The sequence below is a fragment of the Trichomycterus rosablanca genome, chromosome 7 (genome assembly GCF_030014385.1).
Source record: "Trichomycterus rosablanca isolate fTriRos1 chromosome 7, fTriRos1.hap1, whole genome shotgun sequence".
Classification (NCBI taxonomy): Eukaryota; Metazoa; Chordata; class Actinopteri; order Siluriformes; family Trichomycteridae; genus Trichomycterus; species Trichomycterus rosablanca.
In genome coordinates, this window is record NC_085994.1 from 45,001 (window position 1) to 69,940 (window position 24,940).

Genomic DNA, 24,940 nt, shown 5'->3' on the forward strand with positions numbered 1-24,940 from the left:
ACACATAAACACACACACACACACACATACACACACACACACATACACACATACACATACACAGACACACAAAAACACACACATACACACATCCACATACATACACACACATACACACACACATACACACACACACATACACACACAAATACACACACACATACACACACACATACACATACATACACACATAAACACACACACACACATATACACATCCACATACATACACACATACACATACATACACACACACATACACATATACACAAACACATACACACACATACACACATACATGCATAGACACACAAACACACACACATACACAAACATACACACACACACACACATACAGTACATACACACACATTACTGAGTGAGAGTGTATTGTTACTAGTTATTGGTTGTTGGGGGGCACTGCTTCTGAGTGCTATAAAACAGCCTTAGAGCAGTTAAACAGAAAACTGTTTCTGCTAGCATAGATTGGAATTTAAACCCTATTGGTTCCATGAGCCAGATTTAGCCAGACACTGGAAGCTGATTGGCTGTGCTCTCTGGGACGCCAGTCAGTTGGTGATGCCAGCCAGTTTTAAGAGTCTGTGAACATCAGTCCCAGCTGGAGCCACGCCGACCTGCACAATAAGTCCATTTAATAAAACCAAACTAAACCAATGCTTGTGCTGGCCGGGACCACAGAGTGCATAATGCTGACTGAGCTACATGAAACAGCAGGAATTGGTCACCTGACCCTGGTGTAGCTGTGAACTCACGTTTATTCTTTTATATTCTAGATGAGAGTAAATCAGTAATAATGTGTCCGAGTCCTCTAAGAACACTCCACCCCAAAATCCTGCTCCAGCTCACTGCACCTCTTTAAAATAAAGCAATGTTTAAATACATTACCCATGATGCCGTGCAGTACCTGAGGCTGGCGGAGTTGTACCAGCTGCAGCACTTCCTGTTTGCGTCTGTAATCCTTCGCTCGAGCGTCGGTGAAAACGTAGATAAACGATCCGGGTAAAGAAACTTCCAGAGCCGTGTGTATCGCTCCAACACTCATCTCAGGACAATCACCTCCACCCTACAGCACACACACACACACACATTATATACACACACACACATTATATACATATACACACAATTTACACACACATACACACACATTATATACACACACATTATATACATACAGTGTATCACAAAAGTGAGTACACCCCTCACATTTCTGCAAATATTTCATTATATCTTTTCATGGGACAACACTATAGACATGAAACTTGGATATAACTTAGAGTAGTCAGTGTAGAACTTGTATAGCAGTGTAGATTTACTGTCTTCTGAAAATAACTCAACACACAGCCATTAATGTCTAAATAGCTGCAACATAAGTGAGTACACCCCACAGTGAACATGTCCAAATTGTGCCCAAATGTGTCGTTGTCCCTCCCTGGTGTCGTGTGTCAAGGTCCCAGGTGTAAATGGGGAGCAGGGCTGTTAAATTTGGTGTTTTGGGTACAATTCTCTCATACTGGCCACTGGATATTCAACATGGCACCTCATGGCAAAGAACTCTCTAAGGATGTGAGAAATAGAATTGTTGCTCTCCACAAAGATGGCCTGGGCTATAAGAAGATTGCTAACACCCTGAAACTGAGCTACAGCATGGTGGCCAAGGTCATACAGCGGTTTTCGAGGACAGGTTCCACTCGGAACAGGCTTCGCCAGGGTCGACCAAAGAAGTCGAGTCCACGTGTTCGGCGTCATATCCAGAGGTTGGCTTTAAAAAATAGACACATGAGTGCTGCCAGCATTGCTGCAGAGGTTGAAGACGTGGGAGGTCAGCCTGTCAGTGCTCAGACCATACGCCGCACACTGCATCGACTCGGTCTGCATGGTCGGCATCCCAGAAGGAAGCTGACGCACAAGAAAGCCCGCAAACAGTTTGCTGAAGACAAGCAGTCCAAGAACATGGATTACTGGAATGCCCTGTGGTCTGACGAGACCAAGATAAACTTGTTTGGCTCAGATGGTGTCCAGCATGTGTGGCGGCGCCCTGGTGAGAAGTACCATGACAACTGTATCTTGCCTACAGTCAAGCATGGTGGTGGTAGCATCATGGTCTTGGGCTGCATGAGTGTTGCTGGCACTGGGGAGCTGCAGTTCATTGAGGGAAACATGAATTCCAACATGTACTGTGACATTCTGAAACAGAGCATGATCCCCTCCCTTCGAAAACTGGGCCTCATGGCAGTTTTCCAACAGGATAACGACCCCAAACACAACCTCCAAGATGACAGCTGCCTTGCTGAGGAAGCTGAAGGTAAAGGTGATGGACTAAACCCAATTGAGCGCCTGTGGCGCATCCTCAAGTGGAAGGTGGAGGAGTTCAAGGTGTCTAACATCCACCAGCTCCGTGATGTCATCATGGAGGAGTGGAAGAGGATTCCAGTAGCAACCTGTGCAGCTCTGGTGAATTCCATGCCCAGGAGGGTTAAGGCAGTGCTGGATAATAATGGTGGTCACACAAAATATTGACACTTTGGGCACAATTTGGACATGTTCACTGTGGGGTGTACTCACTTATGTTGCAGCTATTTAGACATTAATGGCTGTGTGTTGAGTTATTTTCAGAAGACAGTAAATCTACACTGCTATACAAGCTGTACACTGACTACTCTAAGTTATATCCAAGTTTTATGTCTATAGTGTTGTCCCATGAAAAGATATAATAAAATATATATACATATACAGGGGTTGGACAATGAAACTGAAACACCTGTCATTTTAGTGTGGGAGGTTTCATGGCTAAATTGGACCAGTCTGGTGGCCAATCTTCATTAATTGCACATTGCACCAGTAAGAGCGGAGTGTGAAGGTTCAATTAGCAGGGTAAGAGCACAGTTTTGCTCAAAATATTGCAATGCACACAACATTATGGGTGACATAACAGAGTTCAAAAGAGGACAAATTGTTGGTGCACGTCTTGCTGGCGCATCTGTGACCAAGACAGCAAGTCTTTGTGATGTATCAAGAGCCACGGTATCCAGGGTAATGTTAGCATACCACCAAGAAGGACAAACCACATCCAACAGGATTAACTGTGGACGCAAGAGGAAGCTGTCTGAAAGGGATGTTCGGGTGCTAACCCGGATTGTATCCAAAAAACATAAAACCACGGCTGCCCAAATCACGGCAGAATTAAATGTGCACCTCAACTCTCCTGTTTCCACCAGAACTGTCCGTCGGGAGCTCCACAGGGTCAATATACACGGCCGGGCTGCTATAGCCAAACCTTTGGTCACTCGTGCCGATGCCAAACGTCGGTTTCGATGGTGCAAGGAGCGCAAATCTTGGGCTGTGGACAATGTGAAACATGTATTGTTCTCTGATGAGTCCACCTTTACTGTTTTCCCCACATCCGGGAGAGTTACGGTGTGGAGAAGCCCCAAAGAAGCGTACCACCCAGACTGTTGCATGCCCAGAGTGAAGCATGGGGGTGGATCAGTGATGGTTTGGGCTTCCATATCATGGCATTCCCTTGGCCCAATACTTGTGCTAGATGGGCGCGTCACTGCCAAGGACTACCGAACCATTCTGGAGGACCATGTGCATCCAATGGCGGTGCCGTGTATCAGGATGACAATGCACCAATACACACAGCAAGACTGGTGAAAGATTGGTTTGATAAACATGAAAGTGAAGTTGAACATCTCCCATGGCCTGCACAGTCACCAGATCTAAATATTATTGAGGCACTTTGGGGTGTTTTGGAGAAGCGAGTCAGGAAACGTTTTCCTCCACCAGCATCACGTAGTGACCTGGCCACTATCCTGCAAGAAGAATGGCTTAAAATCCCTCTGACCACTGTGCAGGACTTGTATATGTCATTTCCAAGACGAATTGACGCTGTATTGGCCGCAAAAGGAGGCCCTACACACCATACTAATAACACACAATTTACACACACATACACACACATTATACACACACATATTATATATATATACACACACACACACATATACGGGTCAAAGACGAGACGTAACTTTTTAGTGTCCCCACTTGATAAATAATATACAATTATATTATTATAAGTGGATATACCTTCAATCTACTCCATTTGTACATCTTTACTGAAACCTAAAGTAATTTCTACGGAAAATGTATGATTTTTGAAAAAATAACCCTTGAAACCCCCAAAATGTCATTCAGTGCAATGGTCCCCCTACCTCTTTAAGTAATAAAACATTAAGAAAAAACGAATTAATCTTAAGTAAAACTTACTGCTTTGGCATAATTGTACAAATGTCATGTGTGACATATTAAATAATATTCAATCAGATGTGTTTTTTAATATTAATAATATTCAGGATACTTTCAGTCCCCATTTTCCCAATCTTCAGTTGTCATTCAGTACAACGTTAATAAAAAGACTTATTTTAATATGCAATCAAGCTACTGCAGTCATGTGACCAATTATAACGACAAAAGACTCCTGGGGACCCTTCAGCACACACACGAGGTCAATGCATTTTAACATTATTTGATAAAAATGTCTTTTTACTGACACAGTACATTAAAGAACAAGAGTGTCATTCAGTACAACACAGAAAACGTAATATTATGGTTAATCTTGTAAACAAACAAGGTTATTAACATTTAAATGTGAATATGTGTAGAAATGTCTTTGAGCTAAGGTCAATGTTAGCTTTTGCTAACCACTGGGATAACTGTAAAATGTGCTAAAGTAAAATTTCTGTAATTCAGTACAACAACAGTCATTCAGTGCAACAGAATTTCACTGTTGCACTAAATTGACAATGACATTGTTATACTGACTTTATAATGTTTTAAAATTATTTTTAAATATTAAAACCACTTTTTTCCATTCTAGTCTTCCTTAATAAGAGCAGTAATTACAATGAATATTAATAGTTATGTTTTTGATGAAGTGGTCCCTGAGATTTTGTTATTGTCGAGTACGATGACCTGCCATTCGTTGGGCAGGTACTGCTGTCTGTAGGAGATGAGGTGCAAGTTAGCTGCATGCTACAAAATTGAAACAGAAATTCCTTTGTGTGGCCAAATCCACCTGATGAAATTTACTACCTTAAGTCTGATGTCAAAATCATAATCGCAGAACCAAAGCCATGTACAGCAAGAACCTCGAGGTTAACAACAAAAGACTGGAAAACATTTGTTCAGTTCATGAAATAAAATGTGACTTCAAATGGTTTTCACGGCTGAATGAATTTAGATTTACTGCAGCAACTTTTTCATGTGTTATGACACAAATTCCAAACTTCCACACTGTTCTGGTGCCTTACAAGTTGTTATGATGGCTTCATTAGCTATGTTTTTCATTGCCTTACTTTTTTCATGATGTAGTAATATTATAACACATACTTGCCACTGGTGTGGCATATTTTCATTCTACTACTGCTACTTTAATCAATAAAGAACTTAAAAACAAATGAAGTCATGAATATTCTGATGTAACAGGATAATTTGGAGTATGTCATTCAGTGCAACATAAAATCATCATAAAGTGCAACAAAAACATTTGCTTAAAATAACTGTAATAAGTAATTATTATATATTTTTTTCATGTGAATGCAAGAGAATCCAGGCCTGCTTCATAGAAAACAGAGTTTGATTAGGTTTCAAATAGAATAGAATGTGTAGCAAAAATGTCTTGTATACAAATAAACAAAATCCCAAGACGCATTAGAGTACAAACAATGCACAGAAAATTCAAAACAGAGTAAGTACAGTTTCTTCTGAGGTTTTAAATCTTTTGTAAGAGATATTATAAACTTATAAATTTGAAATGGCTAAGATTGTTCCTTGTGTGTGTATTTTGTCATAAATTAGTCGTTGCACTGAATGAAATTTTTGTGCCCTTGTGTGTCAACAACACTAAAATGATCAAATAAGCAAAATGCTGAGAAAAAAAATACATATTTAAATAGGTGACACATTTGTGCACAATATTAAATGAAAAAATTATACAATTTAACCATTTTATTTTTTTGGTACTTGGAACACCCTATTCGTCTTTCACCCATACACACAATTTACACACACATACACACGCATTATATACACACACACATTATACACACACAAACACACACGTCCTGTTTAAGCATCAAACCTCACAGACTGACGTGAATCTACAGACCTGGACGAAGAGCTCCTGCAGGTCACGCTGGAACTGTTTGGGGTCGGTGGTGACCGATACTGGACCGATATCTACAACACACGGAATCACATTCAGAGACGGACGTGAGACGTCAGGTGCTAATAATCATCAAAACATGTTACTGATCCTCAAACATCTGTATTTAATCCCTCAAAATATTTTAAATAATTTAATTAGTGTGATTGCTGAAGGCGAGCACACTATTGTTATCCGTAAGTCATATTATTTTTATTTTTATTATTATTCTGCCCGTTTTTGTCCGCGTTTCTTCGTCCGCAGTTTTCGAGATATCGACCCCGTTCCAACGCCAAATCGTCCGGCCCATACGGGAATAGATCGCTTGTATACAGGTTTTTGATCCGCCCGCCCGTTCGCCCGCCACGCCCATTTTTCCGAAATTTTTTTCCCATAGACTTTCATTCGTTTTCAAAAAATTGAGATATCAACGCCGTTCCAACTCTCGGCCCGTTATTGACGTCAGTTCTTGAAGAAAGCTTTAGGATCCGCCCTCCCGTTCGCCCGCCACGCCCGTTTTTTACCGGTTTTGGCCAATGTTTCTGGCTTTTTTTTGTAAAATTTTCGAGATATCGATACCGTTCCAACTCTAAATCGTCCGGCCCGTAAATTACAACAATGCTTGTTTACAGCTTTTGGATCCACCCTCCCGTTCACCCGCCACGCCTGTTTTTTTGTCCCATTCACTTCAATAAGAACCCCATTCACTTCCATTCATTTTTTAAAAGTTCGAGATATCAACGCCATTCCAACTCTATATCGTAAAGCTCACTGATGTAACCCCGACTTAGATACAGCATGGGGATTCGAACCCACGCCCACCTGCCACGCCCGTTTTTCGGCTCCATTCACTTACATTCATTTTTTGAAAGTTCGAGATATCAACGCCGTTCCAACTCTAAATCGTAAAACCCACTGATGTAACCCCGACTTAGATACAGCATGGGGATTCGAACCCACGCCCACCTGCCACGCCCGTTTTTTAGCCCCATTCACTTCCATTCATTTTTTGACAGTTTTAGATATCGACACCGTTCAAACTCTAAATCGTAAAGCCCACTGATGTAACCCCGACTCAGATACAGCATGGGGATTCGAACCTATGCCCAACTGCCACGCCCATTTTTCGGCTCCATTCACTTCCATTCATTTTTTGAAAGTTTGAGATATCAACGCCGTTCCAACTCTAAATTGTAAAGCCCACTGATGTAACCCCGACTCAGATACAGCATGGGGATTCGAACCTATGCCCACCTGCCACGCCCATTTTTCGGCTCTATTCACTTCCATTCATTATTTGAATGTTTGAGATATCAACGCCGTTCCAACTCAAAATGGCAAAGCCCATTGATGTAACCCCGACTTAGATACAGCATGGGGATTCGAACCCACGCCCACCTGCCACGCCCGTTTTTCGGCCCCATTCACTTCCATTCATTTTTTGAAAGTTCGAGATATCAACGCCGTTCCAACTCTAAATCATAAAGCCCACTGATGTAACCCCGACTCAGGTACAGCATGGGGATTCGAACCCACGCCCACCTGCCACGCCCGTTTTTTAGCCCCATTCACTTCCATTCATTTTTTGACAGTTTTAGATATCGACACCGTTCAAACTCTAAATCGTAAAGCCCACTGATGTAACCCCGACTCAGATACAGCATGGGGATTCGAACCTATGCCCAACTGCCACGCCCATTTTTCGGCTCCATTCACTTCCATTCATTTTTTGAAAGTTTGAGATATCAACGCCGTTCCAACTCTAAATTGTAAAGCCCACTGATGTAACCCCGACTCAGATACAGCATGGGGATTCGAACCTATGCCCACCTGCCACGCCCATTTTTCGGCTCTATTCACTTCCATTCATTATTTGAATGTTTGAGATATCAACGCCGTTCCAACTCAAAATGGCAAAGCCCATTGATGTAACCCCCAGTAAGATACAGCATGGGGATTCGAACCCACGCCCACCTGCCACGCCCGTTTTTCGGCTCCATTCACTTACATTAATTTTTTTAAAGTTCGAGATATCGACGCCGTTTCAACTCTAAATCGTAAAGCCCACTGATGTAACCCCGACTCAGATACAGCATGGGGATTCGAACCCACACCCACCTGCCACGCCCGTTTTTCGGCTCCATTCACTTTTATTCATTTTTTGAAAGTTCGAGATATCGACGCCCTTCCAACTCTAAATCGTCCGGCCCATCGATGACGCTCCTGAATTACATACAGCGTTTGGATATGAGCGCACGCCCGCCGACCGGCACACGGCAATCACACTTGCATTTTCTCCGGAAATGCACTCTCTAGTTATTATTATTCTGCCCGTTTTTTGTCCGGCTTTCTTCGTCCGCAGTTTTCGAGATATTGACCCCGTTCCAGCGCCAAATCGTCCGGCCCATACGGGAATGGACTGCTTGTATACAGGTTTTCGATCCGCCCGCCCGTTCGCCCGCCACGCCCGTTTTTGTAGCGTTTTTTGGTCCCATAGACTTCCATTCATTTTCGAAAAAATTTTGAGATATTGACGCCGTTCCAACTCTAAGTCGTCCGTCCCATTATTGCCATCACTTCTTGAAGAAAGCTTTAGGATCCGCCCGCCCGTTCGCCCGCCACGCCCGTTTTTTACCCGTTTTGGCCAATCTTTCTGGCTTTTTTTTCTACAATTTTCGAGATATCGATACCGTTCCAACTCTAAATCGTCCGGCCCATAAAATTACAACAATGCTTGTTCACAGCTTTTGGATCCACCCTCCCGTTCGCCCGCCACACCCTTTTTTTTGTCCCATTCACTTCACTTCATTTCTTGGAAATTTCGAGATATCAACGCCGTTCCAACTGTAAATCATCCAGCCAGTTAATGACACCCCAAGTGATCCAAGTGATACAGCATGGACATACGCAGCCCCGCCCGCCTGCCACGCCCGTTTTTTAATATTTCGAGATATCAAAACCGTTCCAACTCTAAATTGTTTAGCCCACTGATGACACCCCGACTTGGATACAGCATAGTGATACGCAGCCCCGCCCACCTGCCACGCCCGTTTTATATATTTTTTAAAATATCAACGCCGTTCCAACTCTAAATCATCCGGCCCGTCGATGACACCGGGACATGGATGCAATTTTTGGATACGCACACCCGCCCGCCTGCCACGCCCTTTTTTTCAATGTTGAGATATCAACGCCGTTCCAACTCTTAATCGTTTGGCCCACTGATGACACCGGGACATGGATGTAATTTTTGGATGGGCACACCCGGCCGCCCACCACGCCCGTTTATTACATTTCCAGATATCGACGCCGTTCCAACTCTGAATGGTCCGGCCCGTCGATGACGCTCCCAACTTAGAGACAGCGTTTGGATACGCGCGCATGCCTGCCGACCGCCACACGGCAATCACACTCGCATTTTCTCCGGAAATGCACTCTCTAGTTAATACTGAAGCTTTTAGTTCTGCTCACGTCCACTGATCTGCACTAATAAAAACATGAAACAGTGTAAATATAATGTTTGATGTGAAATCCTCTCGCCGTCTGAGGAACGAAACGCTCGTCCAGATCCCTCGTATTTTATCATTTTATTAACTTATTAACTTATTAATAACTAAAATAATCAGCAGCTCTTTAACTTTATACCTGTAAATAAAAACTAAAATAATATTTCTTTATTATCACAAACACACAGAAAACTGAACTGAAGGATTAAAAGATTTAAAGATGCGCCCAGGTGGCGCAGCGGGATATTCCGCTGACGCACCAGCACCGAGTTTCTGAACCTCCCGGTTCGAGGCTCGGTGTTGCCACCGGTCGGCTAAGCGCCATCTGGCGGGCATAATTGGCAGTGCCTGCAGGGTGGGGGACCGGACTATATGTGGGTGGGTGGGTGGGTGGGTGGGTGGGTCTTCATGCGCTGTGTAAGGACCCTGATTTGCAGAAGAGACGCCCGTGCAGAATGCACGGACGAGAAGAGGAGGGCTGTACACGTGTAAAGAAGGCGTGGGGCAGCGGCGTGCTCTCCTTGGATGCAGGTCTGTTGTGCCTGTTAACAGCGGAAGACAGATTGGAAGCGAGAAAAATTGGGGAGAAAATTCGGAGAAAAAAAAAAAAAAAAAAGATTTTAAGATTTTATAATGTAAGAATGTAATTATGGGTTATTATGAATAAATCAGGTTGTAGGCGCTCCTCTCAGGCCGTCTGGAGGTTCTCACACCTCGACTGCTCTGATTCTCTCTGCTTTTATGGTTCTGGGTCTCTGAGGAAGTGAGATCCGGGGGGTGATGGGGGGGGGGGGGGGGATAGGGGTAATTACCCTCATTGGCACAACATGAGCTTCTCATCAGCGAAAATCCATAAACGTGTCTTCATCTGGAGCATCAAGGATCAGGTTTCTGTAGTCAAATATCACAGATGATCGGTGTAAATCACATCACCACTGGACTCTACAGCACTGGATACACGTTCTCTTCTAAATGAACTTGAGTTTGAGGGATCAGGAGAACCGCTGGAGTGTTAATGTGGTTTTGTTTCTGATGTTTTGGGTTTCTTAGATTCAGTGAATAGAAATTACAGCATAAACTGTCATTCTGTACTAACATCTTAGGGAATACCCTTTACTGTCAGCACAACATCAGCTCTATGAAAAAATGCTCTTTAAATGTTCTTTAAAAGTTGAAGAAAATGTTCTTTTAATTTCTGATCAAATTAAACAAAAAGAAAAACTTAAACTTTTTATCAGAAATAAAATTATAAGAGAAGTTCGGCTTCCTACATCAATCACAGAAAAAGAAAAACACGAAAATAACTTTGATCCCAAATTAAACACAAAGTCTGTAAAGAAAATATGTTGACAATATAAAAGTAATAATTTTATTTAAAGTAAATAAAGATGCTTTAAGTTTTTTATTATTAAATGTTATCAGACACAAGAGGAACTCCAGTGATCATGACGTCAGTCCCACTGAAGTTTGGTGTGAATCAGAATGTCGACTGTGAGTCTGGTCTTTTGATTCATCAGTGCCGAGTGTCACTCAAGTTCTTGTGTCTGAATGCAAGTTGTGTTAATGACATATGTGTTAATTCCAGATGTGATGATTATATTAGTCAGTACCTGGGTCGTGGAAGGGCACCAGGACGAAGTTCCTGACGGGTCTGTCTGCCCGGTTCAGGGTGCTGTAGAGGATCCGTGACGCTCCGTCCATCACCTGCTGCAGGTCGTCATACATGGATCCCGTGACGTCAAACACGAAGGTGAGAGAAGATCCGCTGAGCTCCAGCTCCGGGTTCAACTCAGCAGAAACCGGACTCATCCAGACCAGCACCAACCAAACAGAGAGGAACTTTATCCAGAACTTCATCAGGAACTCCATCAGGAGCCAGGAACTTCAAATCTGAATTAAACCTACAGCAAACCTACACACTCACTGCTGAGTGATGTACTGATCCAGTAATCAGACCACCGACGTCCACACACATCCAGTTCCAGTCCTGAGTGAGTAAGTGTGTGTGTGTGTGTGTGTGTGTGTTTTGGGGGGGGGTGAAATGAAACCTGAACCCACTCCCTGTGTGTGTGTGTGTGTGTGTGTGTGTGCTATTAGGAGGAGTGTTTGTGCTGAAGTCTGAGTCTCTTGCTGTCTTTAAAAAACGATTAAAAACCCACCTTTTTACTAAACACTTAGGCTGACTTGTACTTATTTACTAACATTTTGTTCCATTCTTTTCCATTTCCAAAAAAAAAAAAAAAAAAAAGGCACTTTGGTTCTAACAGGTTTTAGCAGATTTGTGTTCTTCGACTGTTGTTTACCTAAACTTGAGAAATGAAATGTTCACTATAGAAGCACTTCTGTAAGTCGCTCTGGATAAGAGCGTCTGCTAAATGCTGAAAATGTAAATGTAATGTAAATGCTGAACGAGTGTATCGGTGGGAGCTCAGAGATCTGAACTGATTCTGTTCTGCCGCTGGATTCATGTAGTGATGAACTCGTGATGGAGTGAAAATCAGAGTAAATAAATGAATAAAATAAATAAATTGACGGGGTTGGAGGGGGTGACTGAGGCCGTGTGGTGCCCTGGTGTTCCTGCCCTCACAACCAGACCCACTGTGAATCTCACCCTTATTTACTTTTATACAGAGGTGGAAAGTAAGGAATGACATTTACTGGCGTTACTGTAATTGAGGAGTTTTTTTGTGTACTTGTACTTTTTAAAGTAGATTTTCCAACCTGTAATTTTACTTTTACTTAAGTATGTGTTGTATTAAGAATTGTAATTCACTACATTTTAAATAACATCCGTTACTGAGTAAAAAAAAAAGAAAAGAAAACAATAATAAAAACTCGACATTAAACCTGTTAGGCTGTTTGATCCCGCTGAGCTTTAGAGTCGGGCTGGATTATATCCCTAATGGAACAACACATGGATATGGATCAGGTAAGCACATAAGGGCTTATGATTTTCTGTTGCTGTGTGACTGATCTGGGTCGCGGTTCTGCTGCTTACGGTTGGCTTTCATTTTGCAACGGTAGCAAAGCATTATGAAATATTGTGATTTTTTTTATGTTCATTTATGAGTATTTATTTGAAGTAAAACGGACAGCATAAATGTGATTGTGAGATTCTGCTGGTTTGTTTTTTATTTTGATCATGTTCCTATGACGGGGTAAAACCCGTTATATTTTTTATAAGTGCAACCCTAACCGCCTAATATAATAATAATAATAGTAATAATATCAGCAACAACAACAATAATATTATAATAGAAATATAATAATAATAACAGCATTATTAATAATAATAATTAAAATACAGTACAAATAAAAATAGAATAATATGAGTATAATAATAAGAAATGTTATTATTATTATTACTGTTATTATTATAACAATAATAATAATAATAATATGATGATAAGGGACAGTGGAAGCCTAGTGGGTAGAGCTTTGGGTTATCAACTGGAAGATTGGCGGTTCAAATCCAGGCTCTGCTATGCAGCCACTGTTGGGTCCTTGAGCGAGGCCCTTAACCCTTAACGTACGATGGCTGACCGTGCGCTCTGACCCCAGCTTCCAAACAAGCTGGAATATGTGAAGAAAGAATTTCATTGTACTAAACACGTGTATCTGTATATATAAAGTATAATCTTCTTCTGTAATAACCTTCTTATAGTTTACTAAAATAAAAATGCTCTTGCATTTTCCCATGACGTTAATAACTTTATTTTACATCACGTTCTGATTAAAAAAACAGATACAAATTTATATTAAAGTAAATATATATAAAATGTCCCATTTTGTTTAATTATTTGGAATAATTTATTCATTACAATCAGACTTCTGGATTTAATCACACTTTATTTATCTGTCATGCTGCACTTCAGTACTGTTGCACTGTTTGGTAAAAATGTGGATGCATTTTTCCACTCAATAATATATGGGTTAAAAAAATTTATAAACTTAGTTGCAACTTCATTTGGGGAACAACTAGAGAAGTTACTAAACGAGAATTATTATTTAAAAGTAAGGAATTTGGTGGATTGGGTGCAATAGACTTAGGAATTAAAACAAAAATTGCATTTTGTAAAATTATTGCATGCAAACTCCACAGACAAACTAAGTGGATTGGAAAAACCTCAAATTGGAAGGAAAAAAAAGGGAAAATAAGAAATCAAATTCCATACTATAAAATTGTTTTTTCAGATTTTATCACAAAATTTAAATATTTAAATATTGATTGGGTTAATTACTCTAATAAACAAATTTACAAACTTATTATAGATAAAATATATGGAAATCTAATAGATTATAGAGAGCTTCAACCCCACGAAAGTGAGGAAGTAGTCAAAAATATAAATAGTAAAATGCCAGAAACTATTAGAGATGTGGTATGGTTAATCTCTGTTCGAAGACTCCCAGTTAGAGCAGTTGTCAGTTGGAGTTGCTATGTTAAAACTAAGAAATGTCCTATGCCAAACTTTTGCGAAGACGAAACTTTAGAAATTTTTTTATTAGAATGTTCTAGATCTAGAGAGGTCTGGACAAAAATGATTCTAATAGGAGCTGATATACAAATAAATATGAAATATATTGCTTTTGGGTTGTTTAATAAAACTCTCTCAAAGATGGAAAAGGAAATATTATGGTTAATTATTAATATTGTAAAAGTAAAATTATGGAAAACAAGATGTAAAATGACAATAGATCAAGTTTTTATTCCAAGTGAGATTGTTTTTAAATCAGTTTTAACAGAAATGAGGAGAAGACGGACTCTAGAAAAAAGAAATTCATACAAATGTGTCTGGGAGAAATATAGTAAAAAAAAAAAAAAAAAAAATGAAATTATGTAAGTTGATTCATGTACCTTTTGTTGATGGAGATTTGTCCCTGTTTATTATTGTAATTATGTGATTAAATTCAATAAAATAAAAAAAAAGTTAAAAAAAAAAGTAAAAATGTGGATGTATTTATTTATTTATTTATTAATCTGTTATAAATCACCTGTTGTGTTTAATATCAATCCAAGTTCATTTATAAGCGAAATTAAGACTTTTATTTTTAAATGTGAAATTTAGCGCAGCTCAGCTTCCCGGATCCTCTCACTGTTAGCATTGTTAGCATCGCTACTCATTTAGCTCTTCACTGTGCTGAGATGTGTAATTAAACCCGGATTTTAAACCCTGTAAGTCTTTATTTTAATAACATCAATAAATTATCTGTTTGTTTCATTTCATAGTTAATAATATATAACATTTATTTATCGCTCTTTGATCATTTAGATCAAGTTCATTTTTGTTCTACCAGCACGAATCTGCAAAATAAAAGTTTCTATTTTAATATTGAAAATGTTAAGTGAAATATAGCAAATAACAAAAATAAACTCAAATGTAACACACACACACACACACACACACACACACACACATATATATATATATATATACTGGTGCTGGTCATAAAATTAGAATATCATGAAAAAGTTGATTTATTTCAGTAATTCCATTCAAAAAGTGAAACTTGTATATTATATTCATTCATTACACACAGACTGATATATTTCAAATGTTTATTTCTTTTAATGTTGATGATTATAACTGACAACTAATGAAAACCCCAAATTCAGTATCTCAGAAAATTAGAATATTGTGACAAGGTACAATATTGAAGACACCTGGTGCCACACGCTAATCAGCTAATTAACTCAAAACACCTGCAAAGGCCTTTAAATGGTCTCTCAGTCTAGTTCTGTAGGCTACACAATCATGGGGAAGACTGCTGACTTGACAGTTGTCCAAAAGACGACCATCGACACCTTGCACAAGGAGGGCAAGACACAAAAGGTCATTGCTAAAGAGGCTGGCTGTTCACAGAGCTCTGTGTCCAAGCACATTAATAGAGAGGCGAAGGGAAGGAAAAGATGTGGTAGAAAAAAGTGTACAAGCAATAGGGATAACCGCACCCTGGAGAGGATTGTGAAACAAAACCCATTCAAAAATGTGGGGGAGATTCACAAAGAGTGGACTGCAGCTGGAGTCAGTGCTTCAAGAACCACCACGCACAGACGTATGCAAGACATGGGTTTCAGCTGTCGCATTCCTTGTGTCAAGCCACTCTTGAACAAGAGACGGCGTCAGAAGCGTCTCACCTGGGCTAAAGACAAAAAGGACTCCTCAGTGGTACAAAGTTATGTTCTCTGATGAAAGTAAATTTTGCATTACCTTTGGAAATCAAGGTCCCAGAGTCTGGAGGAAGAGAGGAGAGGCACAGAATCCATGTTGCTTGAGGTCCAGTGTAAAAAAGCTACCAGTGCCAAAGCTACCAGTACCTGGTTTAAGGACCATGGTATCCCTGTTCTTAATTGGCCAGCAAACTCGCCTGACCTTAACCCCATAGAAAATCTATGGTGTATTGTGAAGAGGAAGATGCGATACGCCAGACCCAACAATTCAGAAGAGCTGAAGGCCACTATCAGAGCAACCTGGGCTCTCATAACACCTGAGCAGTGCCACAGACTGATGGACTCCATGCCACGCCGCATTGCTGCAGTAATCCAGGCAAAAGGAGCCCCAACTAAGTATTGAGTTCTGTACATGCTCATACTTTTCATCTTCATACTTTTCAGTTGGCCAACATTTCTAGGGTTAGGGTTCAATCTTTTTTTTTGTATTGGTCTGAAGTAATATTCTAATTTTCTTAGATACTGAATTTGGGGTTTTCATTAGTTGTCAGTTATAATCATCAACATTAAAAGAAATAAACATTTGAATTATATCAGTCTGTGTGTAATGAATGAATATAATATACAAGTTTCACTTTTTGAATGGAATTACTGAAATAAATCAACTTTTTCATGATATTCTAATTTTATGACCAGCACCAGTATATATAGTAAATTAAATACAATAAACAGTCCGAACTGCTTATATTTTATGAATGATTTAAATAATTTAAACAGCAGTATTCCACACCGGTGCTTCCATTCATCTAGAATCTCAGAACCCCTTACCTGCCCCGGCTGTGCCTGAGGGAGAGAGAAAAAACTTAAATATTAAAAACTATTGGAAAAAATATTGGACCAGCCCCAAGCTACCTTCGTGGTCTAATCAAACCCCGCTCTGTACCACGCAACCTCCGAGCCACTAGTCTCGCTCGACTTGAGCCTCCACCCAGGACTAAAGGAAGACGAGCATCAAGGCTCTTCTCTGTTCTAGCACCCAAGTGGTGGAATGAACTTCCTCTGTCTGTCCGAACATCTGAGTCTCTTGCTGTCTTTAAAAACGATTAAAAACCTTCATCACCTTTTTACTAAACACTTAAGCTGACCTATACCTATTTACTAACATTTTTTTTCCATTTCATTAATAAAAAAAAAAAAAACACTTTGGTTCTAACAGGTTTCAGCAGATTCGTGTTCTTCGACTGTTGTTTACTAAAACTTGAGAAATGAAATGTTCACTATAGAAGCACTTCTGTAAGTCGCTCTGGATAAGAGCGTCTGCTAAATGCTGAAAATGTAAATGTTAAAAACAACCTTCAGAGGAACCGAGAATAATTTAATTAGAATTTTAGCAAGTAAACAAATACTAAACATGTACAAATAGGATAAATTACAACAAACAGAAATGTTACAGAAAGTTAAAAACATAATTAAAGTCATTTTGATTCTTCATTATTCGTTGTAGTCTGTAATAAAGTCAGTAGTGAGTTCTGGATGTTGTGAGTTCAGACATGGCAGATAAACGTCACATCCTGCAGGAGCTGCTTTGTTGGCACGACTGCATCAAACCTGCAGCTTTAACCTCAGGTGGGTAAAAATGTTACTGTTAGACGTTTTCAGCATTTAGCAGATGTACAATTATCAATGAATACAATTCAAGCAATTGGCGGTTAAGGGTCTTGCTCAGGGGCCCAAGGGGTAAAAACTAAAGATGTAGTTAAAATATAAAATGAAATCATTAATAATAAGACATCAGTTGTGCAGAGTAAAGCATGAGACTAATAAAGCATGAGCCACTGATTACTGCAGCATAACTATACAGAAGATGCAGAAGGTTCCACAGCTATGAGGACTTTTATGAGACCTCAGCGGCCTGTAGGTTGTAGGTCTGGAGATGAATGCTGGGGGTGCAGGTCTGTTCTCTGTGTAACTGTTGTTCCTGCTGCTTTCAGCTCAAACTGCTGTCTAGTTTTTTTGTTTTGTTCTATTTGCTTGTTTATCCTGGAGTCACTTTAATGTCCATTTATTTTTGGTTGTTGCATTTTTACTCTCACTGTGTTTAGGTGTGTTCTACAGTGATGTCATCAGATGAGGGCGTGTCTCCCTCCACAGACTTGTATTTTATTGGTCAGCGTGATGAGGTCATCAGAGCGAAGCGTGTAGTGAAGTGTGTGAATGGTCGAGATGTTCTGGTTCTTCACCACCAGGGGGCGTTTCACGCTCTGGATGCTCGCTGCTACCGTAAGTGCTGTGTGGTATAAAGAACACTACACTAACAAGTTAGTGAACCCCTGGTAACAGCTGGATGGTTGTGACGGAGTGTTTGTGTTCTGCTGCAGATGCTGGAGGTTCTTTACAGAACGGAGACATCGAGGTGATCATCTCACACTTCTACTTTCTGATTCCTCCTTTAGCACAATGCTAATCAAACACAAAGATTCTGTTTATTAATGTAAATATTTTTATTTAGCCTTGAACCTTCAGCGTAATTAGCATGTGTAACATATTTAGCTGATGAGATCAGTTTAGAGTTTATAGTTAATTCTTTATTCCTTAGATGAGTCGTCCTATGTAGCTTAATTATCAAACAAAGCAAAATGTAGCATGTTAACCGTGTGTGTGTGTGTGTGTGTGTGTGTGTGTCAGGAGATAGCCGGGCGGGCGTGTATCGTGTGTCCGTGGCATAAGTATAAAATCTCTCTGAGCGACGGTGAGGGTTTCTACCAGGCCGTCGATCCTTCAGTTAAACCGCTAACGCCGCGCTGGTGCTCTAAAGGCCTCAAACAGAGAGTTCACAAGGTCACAGAGGTTAACGGGGGCGTGTTCGTCACCCTCAGTGTTGAACCTGAACACGTGGAATCAGACTACTACCAGTCCGAAAAATACAGAGACCCTACGCCAAAACAGGAAGTGACGTCACAGGTAAAGACTGTAATGAGGTGAGTGTTTGAGCTCGACACTGCCTCCTCCTGACCGGTGGTGAGAATAACTCGACAAGCGACAGAGTAAAAAAACTTTTAATAAATTTAATTTTTTTTCTAAAATCATAATAAATAATAAATAAATACGTCTGTGTTTTAGTGGTTGTTGGAAAATGATCATGAGGAACCTCATAATGAAATCCCTAAATACTGAATATAAGATCATTCTGATTCTGATATGCAAAAGTTTGTGCACCCATGGTTAACACACCCTCTGCAGTAAACAAACTTCTACACATTACGGTACACAGGTACTGTTTATTTATCACATTTAACATACTGGATAAAATATAATATGCCAAATATTTATAACTAACATTAATATGATGTTAAATTCAGCTAATACAACATGAGCACTAAAATTTGCAGAAAAACAAATTCTTGTTCGTTTCCTGTAGAGGTCCAAACCTTTTTGCATATGAATGTATAAACTCTACAATAATAGTTTTATTAGTTTAATAATACTTTCATTTCTTTAATTTAAAGTCTCTGTCAATATAAAGGTAAAGGTGGGGTACTCGGGTGGTGAAGTGGTAAAACGCACCAGCCCACCAGACTCGCAAGTTCGAAGCTCTGCTAACATATACAGTCAGTAATTGACTCTTCAGTTCAGGTTTTTCTTTTAATCACTGAACTTCTTATAAATGAGATCAAACTTTTGATTGTTTATCGATCATGTTTTAACAGAAGAATAAAGACTATTTTGACTGAACCTGTGTTCAGTTTTAATGAAACACTTTAATACATTTGCTGCCACCTGCTGGTGAACCAAACGAACGTTACACTGTGTGTCAAAAGTATCTGGACATTCCATTCCAAAACCATTGGCATTAATATTGAGCTTCCTTCCTCTCCCTGCAGCTATAACAACTTTCACTCTTTCAGGATTTTGGAGTGTATTCGTGGGAATTTGTGACTATTCAATCTAAAGGACATTTTTGAGGTTAGGTACTGATTTATGCCAAATGATCTGCTGTGTTGACCCCTGAAAATACAGGAGCCCAGGGGGAAAATGATATTTGATGAGAAGGAATGGTTCCAAAACAGTTCTGTAGGCTTGAGGTCAAAGCTCTGTTCAGATCACTGGACTTCCTCCACACCAAACTCATCAATCCAAGCCATGCCTTTATAGAGCTCAGGAAAGGAAAGGGTCTTCCCCAGACTGTTTCCATGAAAATGGAAATTTTACACTGTTTGCAATAGGTATCGTTTTACTTACTTTTGGCTATATAGTCACACAAAGGGCATAATCACAATATATGAGCATGTTCCCCCAATATTCAGCCATGCATGGCTACTGCCTTGTAACACTAACCATGAACCAAGTCATCCAAATATAAACAGCAAGTGATTGTACAGATGAGAGTCTAACATGTTTCATTCAATTACAATCAGAACATTTTACACTTTACACATCAATAAACCTTTATTAAATAATACTGGGGATTAAAACCTGCAGCACTGAAGCTGCACATCAACATACTGCATACACCAGCTGCAGGGTTCAGTCTGTGTTTAATATACCAGAAGAGCAGTTTTCAGCTTCACTCTCCTGTCTGGGTGGGTTACTGCATAGCGCCAGTGATTCTGGAATACCTCACCCACCTCGACCCTGACCAAGATAAAGCTGTAATAAACAAATGAAATATATAAATATATATACACTATATCATACACTATATCATACACTATATATACACTATATATACACTATATTAATATAGAGTATAATGTAGTGTATAATATAGTGTATAATATAGTGTATATATATAGTGTATAACATAGTGTTATACACTATCATACACTATATCATACACTATATCATACACAATATTATACACTATATTATACACTATACACTATATTATACACAATATTATACACTATACACTATATTATACACTATATTATACACTATACACTATATTATACACTATACACTATATTATACACTATATTGCCAAAAGTATTCGCTCGTCTGCCTTCACACACACATATGAACTTGAGTGACTCCCATTCTTAATCCACAGGGTTTAATATGATGTCGCCACCCTTTGCAGCTATAACAGCTTCAACTCTTCTGGGAAGGCTTTCCACAAGGTTTAGGAGTGTGTTTATGGGAATTTTTGACCGTACTTCCAGAAGCACATTTGTGAGGTCAGACACTGATGTTGGATGAGAAGGCCTGGCTCACAGTCTCCACTCTAATTCATCCCAAAGGTGTTCTATCAAGTTGAGGTCAGGACTCTGTGCAGGCCAGTCAAGTTCTTCCACACCAAACTGGCTCATCCACGTCTTTATGGAGCTTGTGCTTTGTGCACTGGTGCGCAGTCATGTTGGAACAGGAAGGGGCCATCCCCAAACTGTTCCCACAAAGTCAAAATCTCTTGGTATGCTGAAGCATTAAGTTCCTTTCACTGGAACTAAGGGGCAGAGCCCGACTCCTGAAAAACACCCCCACACCATAATCCCTCCTCCACCACACTTTACACTCGGCACAATACAGTCAGACAGGTACCGTTCTCCTGGCAACCGCCAAACCCAGACTCGTCCGTCGGATCTCCAGAAGGAGAAGCGTGATTCGTCACTCCAGAGAACACGTCTTCACTGCTCCAGTGGTGGTGTGCTTTACACCACTGCATCCGACATGCAGCTGCTCAGCCATGGAAACCCGTTCCATGAAGCTCTACACACTGTTCCTGAGCTGATCTGAAGGCCACATGAAGTTTGGAGGTCTGTAGTGATCGACTCTGCAGAAAGTTGGTGACCTCTGCGCACTATGTTCCTCAGCATCCGCTGACCCGCCCTGTCATTTTACGTGGTAACACTTGGTGGCTGAGTTGCTGTCGTTCCCAATCGCTTCCACTTTGTTATAACAGCACTGACAGTCGACTGTGGAATATTTAGTAGTGAGGAAATTTCATGACTGGACTTGTTGCACAGGTGGCATCACGGTACCACGCTGGAATTCACTGAGCTCCTGAGAGCGACCCGTTCTTTCACTAATGTGTGTAGAAGCAGTCTGCATGCCGAGGTGCTCGGTTTTATACACCTGTGGTCATGGAAGTGATTGGAACACCTGAATTCAGTGATCTGGATGGGTGAGTGAATACTTTTGGCAATATAGTGTAGCTTGGGTTTAATGGCAACCAACAGTAATCAGCTTTTAAATAAATCTGTACTGACACTATTCGGCCACTAGATGTCACAATAACTCAAACGATTATTTCATTCAACGATTCAATGTTCGACTAATTAACTGACTTCACTAGCTTAGCTGTGTGACGGTACAGTATTACTAAAGCATTGGGGGGAATAAAAACAAAAAAAAGCACAAACAAACTAACACAAATCTAAAAGAATAATTACGAATTATTTTTTAATTATTTTAAAGAATAGAAAGTGCTTCTCTCTCTCAGCCTCACCTGTCCTGCAACACTGGGGATACTGAGCCTGTACCTGGTCAGGATCTCTGCTCTGTATGTCTTATAGTGAGGACATACTCTTAGTGGTTAAGCTACTGGTCTGGTAATCAGAAGGTTGCTGGTTCAAGCCCCATTATTGCAAAGTTGTTATTGTTGGGCCTCTAAACCCATGCTCAATTTGTATTTTGTCATAATTGTAAGTCTGTCTGCATTGCTTAAATTGTTTCTAAGGTTTTTTAGAATTCAGCGTGCAGGGTTTATGCTGGGTGCCTTAACGTCGCTTCCATGTAGCACAATGAACTGGAATACACTATCAGTAATCTGCACTAAACTGAGATAAGAACGTCAATATTATGAAATGTTCTGATTGTTGCGTATGATGCTCAGTGAGCTTTTACCTGATGAAGTAATGATGAGGACGAGGTGGACGTTTTACCTCGTGTGTTCTACTGTGATGTTATCTAGAGTGACCTTGTGTCTATGTTCCTGATATCTCAATATTTTATTTAATCATGATTTTGACCTGTTTAAGGTTTAGTAGAGTTCAGTTTTGGCAGACGTTCTCCATCAGGTCCTGTTGTTGTTATATAGCAGGTAACTGCAGCATCAGAAACTTTTAGTAGAAACTTCCTGTGTTGTAGATCAAGTCTGGAGGAAGGAGCCAGTTCATTAATGACCTTAAACAGTGTTAGTTTCGGGTTGTTCCCCTGTCGTACCACTCTTTCTTGAGTCTGTGTTTAAGGTACAACCCCACATCAGTAAAAGGTGGGACAGGATGGAAAATGCAAATAGAAAAACTCAGAGTTTCTTCCATTTCCTTTGACTTTGATTTGATTGCAGACAGGATGAACCCGAGACGTTTCATGTTCTGTCCAATCTTCATTTCACTTGTTAAAAAAACATCAATTCTTGTATTTGATTCATTTCCGAGCAGTGTGTCTCTAAAACGTCACCTCTGATCCTACCGTTAGGTGTGTACAGGCCCAAGATTAAACAGTAATGCACTAGTGCTCTTAATTACCATGTTGCTGAGACTGTGCCTCTTTTTGGGAATTGGTGTAAAATTCAGATGATTGTTGAATTCTTTAAATCATTATTTTATTTATTACAGATAAAAGGTATTTAAAATCTACAGTAGATCACTCATGTAAAAAAGTGATCATTATCATTATTATCATTATTGCTATTTTTATTTTTGTTATTATTGCTTCTTTATTATTATTTTTACTAATAAGTTTAAAGGATGTACTTTTGTATCTGTTTCATCTCTTTCATCTCTTATTATTATAATTATAGTTTATAATCTGTTTCTATAACCGAGTTTTGTTGATATAAATACAGTGGACCCTTGAGTTATGAACGGTTTACCATACGAACATTTTGGGTTACGAACGATCTTTTTTAACTTAGCGTACGAAACAAATTTCGGATTACGAACAGAAATTCGTGAAACACGTGACATCATGAACAAGTTCACTTCAACCGTCTCTCTCTATATATACAGTGAGTGAACATTCGGACAGCGGACGGTGTTTTTCTGGTGTTTTCTTTATATTTTGTAAAATTCAATATTAAAATGTCCCAAAGAATGTGCAGAGGAAGCGTAGTGGTGAGAAAATCACTATGTGTTGTTGTATAATTTCTCCTGCCAGTAGGTGTCACTGTGTATCAGACAGAGGGGACAGTGAGTGAGAGAGAAGAAGGAATTCGGCTCAGTAAAGTATTCTTTCTTTCGTGCAATTACACCTACAAAATACAACACTACTGAAATAAAGAAGGAAATAATAGAGAAATATGAGAGTTATTGTTGTTTCTGGTAGATAGAGTTTATATAAAAGAAGGAAATGTATTATGGTGTTTGGTGCAGCACACGTACTGTACTGAAATGTGATGTGTGTTTATGTACAGTACTACTGTGTATTGTTGTTTATTATTGTTTATTACAGTATTGTCTATTCTATAATTTAAGATTAAGGGAAAATATACGTGTATTTATAACAAAAAAGAGCATTTAAGACATTAGAGAGGTTAGGAGTAAGGGGAGGTTAGGAGTAAGGGGAGGTTAGGGGGGGTTTGGGAGGTCTGGCACGGATTAATTCTGTTTACATTATTTCTTATGGGAAAAATAGGTTTAACTAACGAACATTTTAACTTAAGAACAGCCCTTCAGAACTAATTACATTCATAAGTCAAGGGTCGACTGTATGGTGAATACAGCACCCAACTGTATAACATTTATTTAATGTATAACCGAGTTTTGCTGATATTAATGTAATATATTTATCATGTTAATAAACGCTTTGATCTGGAGGTGATTGATGGATGTACATTTGTGTCTGTTTCATTACTTTAGTTATTATTATTATTATTATTATAGTTTATTATAGTTTATTATTATAGTTCATTATAGTTTATTATTATTGTTATAGTTTATTGTAATTATTATTATTATAGTTTATAATAATAAACGCTTTGATCTGGAGGTGATTGATGGATGTACATTTGTGTCTGTTTCATTACTTTAGTTATTATTATTATTATTATTATTATTATTGTTATTATAGTTTATTATTATTATTATAGTTTATTATTAT

General features: G+C 39.4%; 2 protein-coding genes across 3 annotated transcripts in view; one reads left to right on the forward strand and one right to left on the reverse strand.

The window, feature by feature from the left end:
- hmcn2 (hemicentin 2) overlaps positions 1–11,541 on the reverse strand; it is a 51,007-nt gene extending 39,466 nt beyond the window's left edge. The window contains exons 1-3 of the mRNA XM_062998713.1: positions 11,343–11,541; positions 6,191–6,261; positions 926–1,084 (exon numbers count right to left, since the gene is read on the reverse strand). Of these exons, the coding sequence (XP_062854783.1) occupies positions 926–1,084; positions 6,191–6,261; positions 11,343–11,541 (429 nt within the window). The remainder of the gene's footprint in view (positions 1–925; positions 1,085–6,190; positions 6,262–11,342) is intronic.
- Positions 11,542–14,820: 3,279 nt separating this feature from the next.
- LOC134317520 (Rieske domain-containing protein) lies at positions 14,821–19,007 on the forward strand. 2 transcript variants are annotated; one of them, XM_062998218.1, is made up of 4 exons: positions 14,821–14,905; positions 18,004–18,181; positions 18,280–18,314; positions 18,587–19,007. In XM_062998218.1, the coding sequence occupies exons 2-4, from the start codon at positions 18,019–18,021 to the stop codon at positions 18,881–18,883; spliced, it is 495 nt and encodes a 164-aa protein (XP_062854288.1). In that variant the 5' UTR covers positions 14,821–14,905; positions 18,004–18,018; the 3' UTR covers positions 18,884–19,007. The 2 variants fall into 2 exon arrangements, with proteins under 2 accessions (XP_062854288.1, XP_062854289.1); XM_062998219.1 differs by lacking the exon at positions 14,821–14,905 and adding an exon at positions 17,424–17,527.
- Positions 19,008–24,940: the final 5,933 nt, after the last annotated feature.